This window comes from Periophthalmus magnuspinnatus, chromosome 13, assembly GCF_009829125.3.
Source record: "Periophthalmus magnuspinnatus isolate fPerMag1 chromosome 13, fPerMag1.2.pri, whole genome shotgun sequence".
In the NCBI taxonomy this organism is placed as follows: domain Eukaryota; kingdom Metazoa; phylum Chordata; class Actinopteri; order Gobiiformes; family Gobiidae; genus Periophthalmus; species Periophthalmus magnuspinnatus.
In genome coordinates this window covers 3,171,961-3,188,642 of record NC_047138.1, presented here as the reverse complement: position 1 = coordinate 3,188,642, position 16,682 = coordinate 3,171,961, and the positions used below count along the sequence as shown (strand labels likewise).

General features: G+C 40.4%; 2 protein-coding genes across 2 annotated transcripts in view; one reads left to right on the top strand and one right to left on the bottom strand.

Annotated features, from left to right (window-relative positions):
* LOC117380703 (A disintegrin and metalloproteinase with thrombospondin motifs 15-like) overlaps nt 1-16,682 on the top strand; it is a 246,113-nt gene that overhangs the window by 117,914 nt on the left and 111,517 nt on the right. The gene's annotated exons all lie outside the window — the stretch shown is intronic.
* Nucleotides 9,224-13,629, bottom strand: zgc:113279 (uncharacterized protein LOC553749 homolog). Its single transcript, XM_033977366.2, has 11 exons — nt 13,415-13,629; nt 13,174-13,298; nt 12,986-13,004; nt 12,869-12,909; nt 12,653-12,779; nt 11,354-11,732; nt 11,178-11,283; nt 10,952-11,098; nt 10,749-10,809; nt 10,509-10,669; nt 9,224-10,020 (listed from the first exon to the last, which is right to left on the bottom strand). Exons 1-11 carry the CDS (start codon nt 13,542-13,544, stop codon nt 9,991-9,993), a joined length of 1,326 nt encoding a protein of 441 aa, XP_033833257.2. The 5' UTR covers nt 13,545-13,629; the 3' UTR covers nt 9,224-9,990.

Genomic DNA, 16,682 nt, shown 5'->3' with positions numbered 1-16,682 from the left:
AAAAAAATACAGTATTATCATTTGTGTGTTATATAAAACTGTCTAGTAAGTTGAAAGCTGCTATAATACGTAGTAAGAATTCCTTTATAATGCTTTCTTTTTAAATAAATCACACTGGCTGCTTATTATTCAAGCTCAAGTTGCACATTTATACTTAACTAATGAATATAATGACTTTTGTAAATGCTGCACAATGACTTTACACCTGAAACATGACAACAGAAGCTTCTACTGTGAGAAAACAAAAGGTCCTTTTTCAGTTTTCTCAGTATCATGAAGGCTCCTGTGCACGTCCTGTGGTCCCAGAGCATCCTGGGTAAAGTCTCACAGATTCACTCTGATATTTTAAATGAGTGGAGCTATTTACACTGAAAAAGTTACAATACACAGCTGTAAGTTGCCACCAGGTGTCCCTCCAAACTCAGCAGAGACAAAAAGACCAGAGGTTTGTTATTGCACCGATTATATATTAAAAAAAGAAAACTAAGAAGAATTAAAAACATGCTTGAATCTCACTCTGTTCATTTGATTCTATTAGATTAAGTAAAAACAGTTTAGTTTCAAAGAGCTGTTTAAAACAGTGTCCCTTATTTATTTAATCATTTATTTATTTATTTTATTTTATTATTTTATTTATTTATTTATTTTTATGTATTTTTATTTAATCATTTATTTATTTATTTATTTTTATTTATTTAATTATTTTATTTTTTTATTTTGTTTATTACAGAGAGAATCGTCCACGTGTGAGATGACTTTAAATGGTTCAAACTGACAGTGGGCGTGTGGTAACTCACTGGATTGATGCATAATCTTATTCTAATGCCACATATGTTTTTTCTGCTCTGTTTTTGTGCTGATTCTTGTGTTGATTTCGCTTTAATCAGTGTAAAAATGCAGACAGACTTGAGTTTTTTTTTTCATCTTTCCAACCATTCGCACGAGGAGCTGTTGAAAAGAGCCGACTCTTTCACAAACGTCACAGCTACAAAAAACACAAAAACCATTGCACGTATTTGCTCGTCATCCATCAGAGTCGTGACAAAAAGACAATACACTTTTTAGGGTTAAAAATCTAAATTCTTGACTGTAATGGTTTAAATGTTTGAGTGAAGATCTGAGCCGTGTGACACTTTTCACAAACTGCTCAGATCTGCCTTAACCAGTTCTGGATGAGAGCGAACGATTCCAGAGGTCCGACTTGTGCCGACCTGCAGCTGCTCCAAGAAATGCTTAAAATGACACGTTAAAGCAGCCGACAAAACATAAACTGTGTGTTCTCTGGTGGATCTGCACGAAAACAAGACACTTTAATGTCAGAGGAGCAGAAGTCTAACAACACTGAGCGATGTGACGCCATTTTGTCTTGATTTAATGTACAGTATCTCGAATAAAATGAGAAAAACAAGACAAACTTTAACAATTTAAACGTTTATGAAGCTCAAACCGTGTCACAGATGATTAGAAATAACTGCGTTTTGTCTCAGATTTGACAAACAGCACAATTTTACTACAAATGCACAAAAAAGCTACTACCTCTTGTATTATTTCTACTATAACTAACACTGTTTGATTGATTTGACATAAGTTTATTGTGATTATGACTGAAAACACCAACACTATGAATAAAAATGATGCTTTTATTATATATAGTAAAAAAAATACAATAAAAAACATAAATAAAATGATATATTGCACAAATAGTTTCAATAGTTTCAACGTAAACACCACATTTACAACAGATTTTTTGTGATTTTTTCATTTCAGGTGAAGAATTATTTTATTTTATTGTTATTTTTATTATATTTTTGCACTTTCTTTTTCCTGTGAGCTCCTCGTTCTTGTGAATAGTTTTGTTTTTCTCTCTTACTCTTTTAATACAGTTTATTAGAATATGATGGGACCAAAAGAACATGGTATTTTTTAAGTAGAAGTAAAAGTACTTTGAATAAAAATGCAGTTTCATACAATATTTGAAGTGGAATGTGTTTGTACGATGTGTGTCCTTCCCGAAATAAAATAAAAATAAAAAGAACTTTCAACGTAAAAGTTCACTGAGTGACTTCAGTAGCTACGACCAGCCGCTCGTCTCTGTGGAGCTTTAAACATATCTCCATGGAGACAGAATAAAAAAGACAATAAAATCAAAATACAACAAATCAAAACATAAATAATCACAAATAATCATCATAAGATTCACATTAAAGGAGAAAAGAGCAGAATAAAACTCTTTCAGTCACACGGATAAAAAGGACTGTTCTAGTCCCGGTTTAGTCCTGGTTTAGTCCTGGTTTAGTCCCGGTTTAGTCCCGGTTTAGTCCCGGTTCAGTCCCGGTTCAGTCCCGGTTTAGTCCCGGTTCAGTCCCGGTTTAGTCCCGGTTCAGTCCCGGTTTAGTCCCGGTTCAGTCCCGGTTTAGTCCCGGTTCAGTCCCGGTTCAGTCCCGGTTCAGTCCCAGTTTAGTCCCGATTCAGTCCCGATTCAGTCCCGGTTTAGTCCCGGTTCAGTTCCGGTTCAGTCCAGGTTCAGTCCCGGTTTAGTCCCGGTTCAGTCCCGGTTTAGTCCCGGTTTAGTCCCGGTTCAGTCCCGGTTCAGTCCAGGTTCAGTCCCGGTTTAGTCCCGGTTTAGTCCTGGTTCAGTCCTGGTTTAGTCCTGGTTTAGTCCTGGTTCAGTCCCGGTTCAGTCCCGGTTTAGTCCCGGTTCAGTCCCGGTTTAGTCCCGGTTTAGTCCCGGTTCAGTCCCGGTTTAGTCCCGGTTTAGTCCCGGTTCAGTCCCGGTTTAGTCCCGGTTCAGTCCCGGTTTAGTCCCGGTTCAGTCCCGGTTTAGTCCCGGTTTAGTCCCGGTTTAGTCCCGGTTTAGTCCCGGTTTAGTCCCGGTTTAGTCCCGGTTTAGTCCCGGTTTAGTCCCGGTTTAGTCCCGGTTTAGTCCCGGTTTAGTCCTGGTTCAGTCCTGGTTTAGTCCTGGTTTAGTCCTGGTTCAGTCCCGGTTTAGTCCCGGTTCAGTCCCGGTTTAGTCCCGGTTTAGTCCCGGTTTAGTCCCGGTTTAGTCCTGGTTTAGTCCTGCGTGAGTTTGGTTCATGTTTTCTCTATAGAAATGTTCCGATCCCCCACAAAAAGTGAAACAATGCACTTAAATGTAAATACTTTTTCTTCTTCTCTTGTGAAAACATTTTATTTTATTTTATTTTATTTTTTTATTTGGGGACAATAGAGTCTCACATTTACAGTCACAGATTTATGAGCGACACAGAGCAGAACTAAAAACAACAAACTTTAAACACATATTTACTTAAGTGCAGTTTCATGATTCAGACATTCCTGCATTTAAACACACACACACACGCACACACACCCCCACACTACACTCCCCCCCCCACACCCACACCCACACACACACACACACACACACACACACACACACAGCGATAAAAGTAGTCAGTGTACATCAAAGTACTTTGAATCACCTCACCTCACATTGTACATAAAGTACTTCTGTCCTTGAACACGTCCGCTCAAAGTCACAACACGCTACACAACTTTTATATACACACACACACTATATATACACACACCATACACACTATATACACACACTATATACATACACACACTATATACACACACACTATATACACACACACTATATACACACACACTATATACATACACACACTATATACATACACTATATACACACACACACTATATACACACACACACTATATACACACACACTATACACACTTTAATATTCAGGTAGAGTCAAACACAAAGTGAAAGTTTCTCCATCGACGCCACAGCGCGACAGAAAATGTGGACAGTGTGTGGAAATAATCATTTCATTTGATATTTTTGACACTGACACTTACACTTTTTCAACTTTAGTCAAATAAAATCCTTCACAAACAAAATAACTCAACTATTTCCAAGCAGGTGGTAAAAGAGCAGCAGTGTTATAAATAAAATGGTGTTATCGTAAAAATAAAGTAAAATAAAGTCAACTTAAGCCTGATTTGTCCACTGAAATGTTTATTTTATCACATATATTTGCACTTTTCTTCACTTCTCTTAAAGATTCAGGCCGTTATTAAATCATCTCCAACCTGAAACATTCTGAGTGTGTTTTAAATCTGTCATTAAACTTTCTGTAGGATCTCGGTGCTGTTCTTCCTTCTTTCTTGGTCAGTGTGATTTCATGTTTTGCTCTTTATTCTCCTGTGAGTGGAGGTCTTATGCAGAGCTCTTGGCTAAAAAACAAGAAGAAGAAGAAGAAGAAGCAGGAGGAGAAGGAGGAGAAGGAGGAGGCAGCGCTGCATAAAGTTGGGGGGTATGGGGGTAGATGTGATGCAATGTGGGCTACAGTCGGAGCTGGAGCTGTTGCACAATGGCCTGGAGCTCTGTTGGAGGCCGAGCGCCAGCAAGACGGCTTTAAATTCATTATGAGCCCACTTATACAGGCAGAGCGGGCAGAGCGGGCAGGAGGGTGTCGGGGCGGGGCGGGGGCGGTCATGGGGTACACATGAAAGAGTACGCACGAATATGTTAAAGTACTCTGTCTACACACTGTCAGGATCTACATGCGTTTAAGAAATGCAAGAAATAAAGAGGAAAATGCCACGTTCCTGAGCTGTTTTGACGTTCCTGAGCTGTTTTGTGCTGCGATAGTTGTGTTCTTGAGATGTTTTTGTCATTTTTTTTAAGTTAAATTAACCAAAATCCAATCCCCTTTGTTTCTACAGCACATTTCACAAACAAATGCAGTTTCCAAAGTGCTGCACAAATACATTATAAATAAAAAAAACAACATTTAGTCTAGAATCAAATTACCAATAAAACAATAAAATCAAATAAAACACGCACATAAAATCAAAAGGAACAAATCAATAAAAGACAACAGAGATTTACTCAGATTTACTCTTCAGTCGAGTCAAAGTAAAACCCTGGAACCAAAATGCAAACGAGGTGAAAGTGCGACTTAAAAAGGAAAATTATTCACTATTTTCTTTTACATTTGACTTCGAAAAACTAAAAAAATCTGTCAAATGAAGAGCTGCTGCTGTTGTTGTTGAAATATATTTCTTGCAATAACATCCATCCATCCATCCATCCGTTCGTCCATGTTCTTCCTCTTAATCAGGGACTCCCAGACTTCCCTCACCCCAGACACGTCCTCCAGCTCCTCCAGTGGAAAAGAAGAAAAAAGACGTTGTGTGAGCGAACGGTTCTTGTAAATAGTTTAGTTTTTATGTGTTACTTTTTAAATACAGTTTATTAGAACATGACATTTTTGAAGTATAAGTAAAAGTACTTTGAATAATAATGCTGTTTCATACAATATTTGAACTTTCAACGTAAAAGTTCACTGAGTAACTTTAGCAGCTATGACCAGCCGCTCGTCTCTGTGGAGCTTTGCCTGGAATGCTGCACAGTGTGGCATTAAACACATCTCCATGGAAACAGGAAAAGTGCTTATGGTTGAATAAACGTGAGATAGAACAGCGTATAAACCTTCGCCGCGCACGTTTTACTCTCAGTTTCAAGCTTTTATTTTGACACAGTTGAAGAGGAAATCGAGACTTGAACATTTCAGTTTTATTTAAGTTAAAAATGACAAAAACGTCGTAATAATGTAACTATGGCGACACAAAACAGCTCTGGAACGCTGCATTTTCCTCGTATATCACACAGTTCTGTTTATAACCTTTAAATACGTGTAGAATCTGACCGTGTAGAGAAAGAAAAGAAAAAAAATCCATTGACGGAATAACCTGGTCATTCAGTATATTCTGGTGTCAGCTGACCTCATTCTGCTGAACCTAGACCGGACCGACTGCAGGACGCTGGGACCTGTTAAAGTTAAATCCAGGTGGCAGTGCACATATACGAACTCGCAGTGGACCGTAGTCTGGACCAATCACGGGGCGGCGTTGGGGTTTGGGTGGAATCCAAAGGTAAAGAGCCAAAGTGAAGCAAAACAAACACGGGAACAGACGAACTTCAGCCCATTTGAGCCAAAATACAGACGGTCTAGTGTTTAAAAAGGTGCAAATAGAAGCGTGACGATATTATTCTACCACCTCCACAAGCTCCTGTCATGAAGATCTCCAAGTTTAAAGCTGCTCGGCTCCGACAAAAGTGAAAAAAACATTCTAAATCATCTTTATACCTGTTTTTTTCTACTATTCAAACTGCTCCGATCACGTTTCCCCGCTGTCAGTTTGTATTTACACCGCCTTTTTACATTAAAGTTTGCAGTTTTGTCCAGCTTCTGTGCGGAAAGACGTTAAAGACTCTCAACTGGATTTAACAAAACTTAGATATTTTAACGTGTTTTCTTGTTGTGACGTTTCGACCAATCAGAGTGAAGAATCAGTCTTAGGATCCGCCGCTTTTATCAAGAGCCGTTTCTCGATGAATAATCTAATAAACTGATGATAATGTGAGACAGAAATGGACCAGAAATACAAAAACATATAACATTTTTTTAATTTGAAGATGCATTCAGGGTAAAATATAAAACAAATATTAGGAAGAGCATCCAAAAAAGAGAGAAAAACAAGAGGAACAAGACTGTGAATGCTTCGCTGATGGAGGTTTGTAAGTTTTACTGCGTTTTAAAGTACAGAGCACAAACCTGGGCAAGTCACATCTGGCCCCGCGCCTGTTTTAGTTTTTTAGATTACAGTCGTCTATAATTTCAGAAATATGTTAATGAGTTTTCCATAGATTGAATTTATTTGAAAGGGGACAGCACGATTCACACATTTCATACATTAAACATGAGTGCAAAAGCCAGAGGGTATTTTTTTTATTTTTTTATCTCAATTTGGCAGAGTTTAAAAGTAAAAAAATGAAGTATAAAAATAATGTAACGATCTTCTTCAGCATCAGATGAAAAGAAATCACATGACCAGGACCAATGGAATGCTGAAGTGACAGTTTCTCATTCATGCTAATTAAACAAAATAACAAACGACAAAAAAAACATGTGGTTTAGGATCAACAGGTTCATGGGTGTAACTCCACCAGGTTCACACTGTCCAAGAGAGTGGAGCTAGTTAAGCTAATTAACTGGTCGGCAAACCATTTTGTTTATTATCATTTTATTTATTATCATTTTATTTATTATCATTTTATTTATTATCATTTTATTTATTTATTTATTTATTTATTTATTTATTTATTTATTTATTTATTTATTTATTTATTTATTTATTTATTTATTTATTTATTTATTTATTTATTTATTTATTTATTTATTTATTTATTTATTTATTTATTTATTTATTTATTTATTTATTTATTTATTTATAGCGGACAGTGCATGTTGACCAACGGTAACTGTTTAACATGCCAGAATTAAAAAGTAAAGCATTAATTAAAAAGTAGAAAAGCATTAAGTCTTAAGAAGTGAATCATAGTGAAGAAAAATGATTAAAACAGACAAGTTATTAAGAACCGCATGCAATTAATAACAGTAAAAGATTATGTTAAAAAAGCACAAGAAAATAAACAAAGGGGCAATTAAAGATTTGTTAACGCAGAATTACAGAGAAGCACATGCAAAGGACAAACACTAGATGGCAGCAGCAGGAGTTTGGTGTTGACAGGTCTGATTTGTTAAAAGCCAACGTTTAAATTGAGACTTAAAGGAGCTGTATGTGGAGCTCTCCCTGATAACTGTAAGGATGCTGTTCCACCCTTTAGAAGCTCTAACAGAATAGGCTGATTGACCAAACTCTGTCTTTCTGAATGGGATCAGACAGTCTCCTCTCGAGGCTCAAATTAATAATGATAATAATAATAATAATAATAATAATAATGTTAGAGCTGACTCACTTTGCACCTGTAACTCACAAAACTGTCCAAGAGAAGTCAGTGCTGAGCAGTTTGTGGTTCGTTTGCTCCTTTGCATAGTCAACATGTCACTTCAGTCTGGAACATTCCCAAGAGCTTTGAAAACTGCAGTTATCAAGCCTCTCCTAAAGAAGAGCAGTCTGGATGCCACAATATTGAACAATTATCGACCGATCTCAAATCTGCTGTTTTTAGACAAAGTCCTCGAAAAACAGCTTATTAACTTCCTCCAAATGAACAACTCCTTCGATGTCTTCCAGTCAGGTTTTAGACCCACCACAGCACTGAGACTGCTCTTATCAAGGTGACAAATGACATCCGCCTGAACACTGATGCAGGCAAAGTCTCAGTCTTGATCCTGTTAGATCTGAGTGCTGCTTTTGACGCTGTGGATCATGGGATCCTCTTACAGAGACTAGAGAAATGGGAGGGCATCTGTGGTACGGCACTAAACTGGTTCAAGTCCTATCTAGAAAACAGGGAGTACTTTGTTGAAATTGGGAAATGTGTCTCAGATAAAATGTCCCTGACCTGTGGGGTGCCCCAGGGGTCAGTCCTGGGACCCCTGCTGTTCAATCTCTACATGCTGCTGTTAGGCCAGTTAATACGCAGCAATAATGTGTCCTACCACAACTCTGCAGATGACACTCAGATCTACGGCTCACGGCTCAGGTCTCTGGCTCCTGTGGCTCAGAGACTTTAAATCAGCTCTGCTTCTGAACAAGACTCTCCAAAGGTCATCTCCCACATGAACCATCTCACACGGAGGATTGAACCAGGACTAAACCGGGACTAAACCGGGACTAAACCAGGACTAAACCAGGACTAAACTGGGACTAAACCAAGACTAAACCGGGACTAAACTGGGACTAAACCAAGACTAAAACGGGACTAAACTGGGACTAAACCAAGACTAAACCGGGACTAAACTGGGACTAAACCAAGACTAAACCAAAACTAAACCAGGACTAAACCAGGACTAAACCGGGACTAAACCGGGACTAAACCAGAACTAAACCGGGACTAAACTGGGACTAAACCAAGACTAAACTGGGACTAAACTGGGACTAAACCAAGACTAAACCGGGACTAAACCAGGACTAAACCGGGACTAAACCGGGACTAAACCGGGACTAAACCAGGACTAAACCAGGACTAAACAGGACTAAACCAGGACTAAACAGGACTAAACCAGGACTAAACCAGGATGAATTAAGCAGGACTAAACTGGGATGAAACCAGGACTTAACCAGGACTAAACCAGGATTAAACCGCGACTGAACCAGGACTAAACCAGCTCTAAACATGGGGAATCAGCATTTCAGTTTTGTGCAGTAAATTTTATTTATCTCAACGGACAAATGAATTTCAATTTAATCAACAGTTTATTAAATTTATAACAAAATGTTTACATTGACAGGAACAAACACCAGCCCCTTAAAGATTAAAATGAGAAATAACTAACTGTAGTTTTATAGTTACCCACAATATTACCTCATGTACTGTACATGTCATGATACAACAGTGACACATGACACACACATGACACACACGACACACACGAGGCACACATGACACACACATGACACACACATGATACACACATCATCATCTACTGTATTTCAGTGTAATAAAACAAAACACACCTCACCACAAAAACTAAATATGTGAAGTTACTACGTCTTCATAATAAAACAGTGAATAATGTCTCCTGAAGATCCATCTGTACAGCTCCAGCAGCAGGAGACTTGTGTACTTTATAATGTACTTTATAAAGTACTTTAGCCCTGTTACATTAATGGTCCTATTACACGTCCACTGTGTTTCGTGGCTGTGTTTATCCAGACTCTTGTACAGTGGATCTCCTTCACTACTAGAGATTATGTTGTTACTCCAATGTAACAAACTGAGGAAGTTTCATGGAAACCAGGTATTGGGCACCTAATGCTTTTGTGCAGGAAACATACACAACATCTGAGAGTCAGATATTGTTACCAAACACAAAGCAACAGATGCTTTACACTTCAGACCTGAGTGAACCAGGAGAGGCCCATAACTGTGAGCTCTGCTCTGACGTCAGGCTGAATACACAGAACATTACCGTCGGGTCGCAAAAAAAAAAGCCCTGCCAGGCATTTAGGAGCTGAGAGGAACAGTCCCGCTCCCCTGTGGACACACAAAGAGCACTGTTAAAATACATTTACAACAAATTCATATGAATTTAGTTTATATTGGCCTCAATGAGACTCCAAGTGTCTGGAGTTTCAACTATTTTGACAATAAACTCAGAATGTCTAAACATAACACCCAGAGGGTCCATTGACACTGACACCAGCTATTTGTAAATGAGCCAAAGTGGATTCATAACTCATAATTGTCATCAATCATCTGACGTAATTATAGTTATAAATCTTCTCTGCCATAGTAATTATGTGTGACATTAATAGGAAAGATTCAAAAACACTGTATGCGTCAACAAGTCGTCCTGGAGCCGGCCCGACTCCATATTTGTACTTCAAGAGAGTTTACGCAATGGCTTATTAGCACTATCTCTATAATGAACACTTGAAACATCAACTATATCCTTCTCACAAGCCCAACTGCAAACACAAAAACCCTCGCCCTTTGTTTTCTGAGATAGTTCTAATACAAACCATCGAGTGCAGGAAACTGCCCATCTGCAGCAGAATCTCCAGTGTCTCCAGCATCTGCTCTTTACGCAGACTGTTGAGTCTGGAGCTGAGCGGAGAGTCGCCGTCCACCTCACACACTGTGGCCTTCAGAGCCACAGCGGCGCATTGTAACACACTCATTCCTGCAAAACAACAGCATCCACTGAAGATCTTACTCCATGAAACATGCTTCAGTGCTGTTGAATTGGGGCTTTTACAAACCTGAGTTGTCCGTGGCTTCCACATCAACAGAGTATCCGTCCATCATCATTTGTTTTAAAACCTAAAAAAAAGATACTTTTCAGACTGACTCAAAGACAGACGTTTGGTTCAGTCTGATCAGAGATTTACTGACAGACATAGTTCATAGAATCAGTCTTCTTAAATGTCTCCTTCATTATACATTTACATGTGAAAGCTCTGACCTCCAGAACCTGGGTGTAGCCCTTCTCCGCACTCAGGTGGAGGCAGGACTTGCCCATGTTGTTCCGCTCATTGATGCTCGCTCCGAGCTGGATCAGATCACACACCATCAGGTGGTGGTTGTTCTTTGCAGCATAATGAAGAGCAGTCTGAATAAAAGACAGATGTGAGAAAATGAGAATATATGAACAATAATTACAATAATAACAATAAAGTGTGTTTTTGTACCATTCCATAGGAGTCTTTAAGGTCCAAACTGTTGATTCCAGCCATCCTTTTAGCAACAGCATAGGCCAGAGCCCTCTTCCCAACACACACCACATTATGGAGCAAACTGGAGGAGACACAGAATGAGAGGCGTCCTCATTGATGGATTCAGTGTTTTACTTGTTAATAAATCTTACTTTCTTCCATGTTCATCTGGATCCAGTAGCTCCGCGTCGCAGATGTTGCTGAGCTCCATCTCCTCTTTCTGGAGCTGGATCCAGAAGAAAGCAGAACCATCCAAGCTCCAGTTCTGAGGACAGTGTTCCTCCTCCAGGAAAGCACTGGACATGTGGTCAGGGGACAGGGCCTGGTGGTCAGGGGACAGGGCCTGAGAGTCGGGGGACAGGGCTTGGTAGTCGGGGGACAGGGCTTCGTGGTCCAGGAGCATGGCCTGGTAGTCGGGGGACGTGGTCTGGTGGTCCGGGGACAGGGTCTGGTAGTAGTCTGCCCAGGGGGAATAGCTCATGTGAGGCTGGGGACTGGGGATTATGTCCTCTGAACCATCACTGCTGTATCCTGAAACACAAGAAGAGAAACAGAACAGTCATCACCGTGTTCAAGTCTGAAATACAAAATGAGTTTCGGGGCCTAGATCAGTGGCTCTTAACCTGGTTCGATCGAACCCTAGGGGTTCGGTGAGTCAGTCTCAGGGGTTCGGCGGAGGTCAAGACACACACCCGACTCATATGATTTGTGGACTGCGAGCGTCTCCAGACGCTGGCCGTGTCCCAGTTTGACAAATACACCCTTTTATGTGCCTATTGAAGTACCCGCCCGACTTAAATGTGCCATTCGAACGCAGCAAGTGTTTAAGGGCACGTTGGTAACTTGAGACACAGCACGAGACACGGCCAGAGTGATGCCCCAGCAGGATCCCGGCGACAACTGCGCTCTGATTGGACATCTTCGAGGGACCATGGAAGCACATTACCGTAATGACAGTAACATATTTAAAGAGCCCCATGTCTCTGCTTTGACATGAATTTACATGAAGCACAATTGGTTGTGGAGTTACAGTGTGTGTTAAAATGTAAAAAATAATAAATAGCATAAATACAATAAATTCATTATTGGAATACATAAGATTAAAAATTAAAATCATTTCAGTGTGGTCGTATTAAAAAAGGTCATGTCTTTGTGATGTAATTTGTTGTGAGTTCATGCATTGTATTTATTCTTTGAACAGTGATGTTAATGCACGGTTCATTTTGTGCACCAGTAAAACATACATGTGTCTTGAATGTGCATGTGAAACAGGTGGGGTTCAGTACCTCCAACAAGGTTAAGAACCACTGGCCTAGATGTAAATTACACATCAGATGATTTTCTGCAGCGGTTTATCTGCAGTTTGTGTCGTTTCTTGGGCAAATGTATAGAAATCTTCAGGCCATAAACCACAGGTACAGCAGGTTTCATAATTGTTCATGTCTCATTACCTGTCAGGGCAGGAGAGCCGAGGGGGTCTGACAGAGATGAACTTTTCGTGTGAGGAGTTTTGAGATCCTCCTCCAGAACCTCCACTATAATTGCCAGCTCCTCCAGGCTTTTGGGTGGGCATCGTTTCTGGAAAGAGCAGATGTTACATATGTCATTAACTCTGCCACTCGACCATGTGAGAGGCTTTGGCACTGCAGGCCTGTTCTGCTGCTTACCCTGGAAGCTCTGAGGCTTGAACGAGTTTTGACTCGCTCTTCTGTGGAAAAAAGTGGAAAACACATCAGAGAGTTTTACAGTAAACACAATGTTACACAGCTCTGCCTTTTACTGACCTTTCTTCTTGATTGTGTCCTGTGATGAGAAAGAAAGCAGAAAAACGTGATTGGTTAAAGAACTCATCAAACTATAACATCCAAAAAAAGGAAACAAAGACTGGACCTATCTCAAATACTGGAGCTATAGATATTACTGAAGTGAATATGTCAGTGCTGCAGGTGAAGTATATTTGATGCACATTTACCTGCGGCTCCTCGGGGCCCCAGCCTTGAGCCAGTCTGACGTTTTTCAACATGTCCCTCACTGTCATTTTCACACGCACGCCGAGATAAACTTTTCCATCACTGGAGATTCCACCCCGTTTACCACCTGGAGAAGTGAACCAACTGTCAATAAACAGCTGTGTTTTGATTCACACACACTTTTACAAACATCAGTGTCTACGTGCACGTTCGCTCACAGGGTCAATAGTTAAACACACTTACCTCTTGGTCTCTTCGCTCTGGTGACGTTCTTGACTCCACGTTCAGGAGCGTCTGACTTGAGTTCAGCAGATGCACAGAACGCTCCATCGCTTTTATGTTTGAGGTTCTTTGCGTTGCCTGGTCCTCTCATCTCGACTTTACACTAAAAGCGACTCTATTGTTGAAAATATGGGGCGTTCAAAGCCGCCAAAGCTCAGATGAAGCTGCAGTGGCTGTTCTCCGTGACCTTCTGTCTTGTGAGCTGATGTTGTGCTGTGAACGCACACAGTACCTGCAAAACCTGCTCCTGCCTGACACTCCCCCCTCAACAAAGCCACTCCCACCAGAAAAATAAGAAATATCAAAGTGAAATAACAACAGGACATGCAGAAAATCACAACTTTTAATGATTCTGTTCAACCATGGTTTTCTCAACGAATGAAACTGTATTTTTATTGTGTTGTATTGATAAGAGCGATACTCATACTCAGTACTAATATCCAAATATTTATATCTATATATTTATCTGGATACTGAATGTGGCCAATGTACATCAAGAGGCTGATCCGTTCACATAGAAAACTTATATATAGAAAATGATTGTGAAAAATACAGAAAATCAAAACAAAGTAGAAATCCTGACAAACTGGATCAATGGCATTTGTTAACTAGACTCTGAACTTGACACCTTTTATTCTTAGAGTCTGACTCACGTCGTAAGGCATTTGTTTTCGTGGAGGCCTTTTGTCAGTCACCCCAGTCCAAAGCATCATTTTTACCGCTCACTAAAACTGTCAAACCAAAAACGCTGGAAAAATCGACGCACTCTGTTGGTGTGTCATTGTTGGGGACGTCACTTTGCACCCACCCTGAGAGCAAAGTGTCCCAAAGAGCGGTGATCGGACAGATAAATGTACCCCAGGGCAGCTGTGACTACAGAAGTGACCACTGAGTCTGCTGTGAATGAAAAAGACGACGGTGTAACAGGCTGTAACACATGCAAGGTATTATTATTATTATTATCATTAAAATACTACAGGGTAATATGTCATTCCACAGGAGGGATAATATCGCTGGTACTTGCACGGTGGTGAAGACAGTGGCATATTTCTCCTCCAACTGAGCTACAGGTTTAAAGGTTTTGCCTCCAACTCACACAGAAGAACAACAACAATGCCCAAAGTTTCAGTTCAAGTAAAGTCCTTTGTAAGCGATATGTCAAGAAACAGTCAGACTCTATGGGCTTGAAACTGAACTGCAAATCTACAATTTTCCCCTTTTCCCCCACAAATAGCTAAATAAAAATGATGCTCTGTGTATATTAATTATTGTCCAATCGTCTTCGCCTCATGTGACACAGCAGACTGTACTTTTGAATCACAATCACATGGTTTAAATATTTGAGGACAGTGTCGTCTCATGTCACCATCTTTATCTAAACTCCTCTGAAAATGTTTTTGGGGACATCAGCAGGTGTGTAATCTACTCCTTGTTCGTGTTCCCCTCTAACCTGTAATGTAGATGCAGAGGTAATGTAGTTTTTTTTTTGCTCTGCTTTGTGAAAGGGTCTGTAAAGGCGTCTACAGTGTCAATGTACAACCTGTTTTTCAACATTTCACACCATTGAGTCGAGTCCTACTTTTTCATTCTTTCTCATAATATTCCATACTGCCAAAAGTCTGGGTATTTTATAAAAGGGGTACATTTATTTTAATAATCAGCTTCCATGAGTTTTAAACCATGTGATTCTCTGTCCATAACTTTACTTCTAGTTGTATTTACATTGACTCAAGTGTCTGAGTCTGACTGATCCTGTTATGTCCTGCACTTGGGGCTTGAGTGCTCTGAAAATGTCTGTTTTTATCCATTTGTACATGTTCTTCCTCTTATCCGGGGCCGGGTCGCGGGGGCAGCAGTCTGAGCAGAGACTCCCAGACTTCCCTCACCCCAGACACGTCCTCCAGCTCCTCTGGTGGGACCCCAAGGCGTTCCCAGACCAGAGACATGGTCCCTCCAGCCTGTCCTGGGTCTTCCCCAGGGCCTCCTCCCGGTGAGACATACTTGGAACATCTCCCTAGGGAGATGTCCAGGAGGCATCATGAACAGATGCCTGAGCCTCAGCTGCTCCGCTAGATTGGGAGGAGCAGCAGCTCTACGCCAAGCTCCTTCCGTGTGACCGTATCTCCAAGGGTGCACCCGGCCACCCTGCGGAGGAAACATTTTGACCACTTGTATCGACGATCTCGTCCTTTCGGTCATTACCCAGAGCTCATGATCACAGGTGAGGGCAGGAGTGTAGACTCACGGTAAATCGAGAGCTTTGTCTTTGGACTCAGCTCCTTCTTTACCACAACAGACGATACAGCGACGGAATCACTGCAGACGCTGCACCAATCCAACTGTCGATCTCACACTCCGTCCTCCCCTCACTCATGAACAACACCCTGAGGTACTTGACCTCCTCCACTGTCTGATTTCATCTAACACTTATCTCACAACTACAAGGGAAAAAATGAAAAAAATATATATATATCACGTAGCCTTTCTCATCTATAAAAACAAGTTCATGAAAATGTGCTGTGTGCTACGGTGAAATTTCACTATGAAGAGGTGAGGCCAGTCAGTCCATTCAAGACATCGTGGACTTTTTACTGTGATTTACCAGAACAAAATGTAAAATGTAACGTGCATGTCCTCAGTGTCCAAAGACACTTTGAACAAATGGAAACAAACTATTTTATCTACCATTAGTGACCTGCTTCAGCTGTGGTCAGATCATGGAAATCTTTTGGAAACAACAAATTAATATTTTTTGCAAGAATATTGGCTCAGTTTAGAACCTGGGAAACAGTGACTTTCAAAACTGAATAACAACTACAGTGGCAGTTGAATGTGTGAGTTGTAAAAGTAGTAGTTGTAAAAGTAGTTGTTTACTGGCTGCATGAGCTCCATCAAAGTGCTGCATGTAAAACATGTCCACACCCAAGTAACACACAACGATGTGACGCCTCTAAGACGCCTCCAAACAGCATTCACTATATTTAACATACCTGGATTTATCTTTAGGCGAGAGGAGCAATCAACGTGTCATAAAGTTCACGGCCTCGATAAAAGCATAAAAGGGTCTCCTATGGACTCTTTATGCAAGATGACTGCAAGTGACTAATAAAGAAGCACAAAAGTATGTGAGCTAAAGAGTCTAAAGATCATTTTCACACGGTTTACTGTTCAGTGCAGTGAAGTCTGCAGGGAAAAATAATCTATGTACAACTTGAATAGATTATTACAT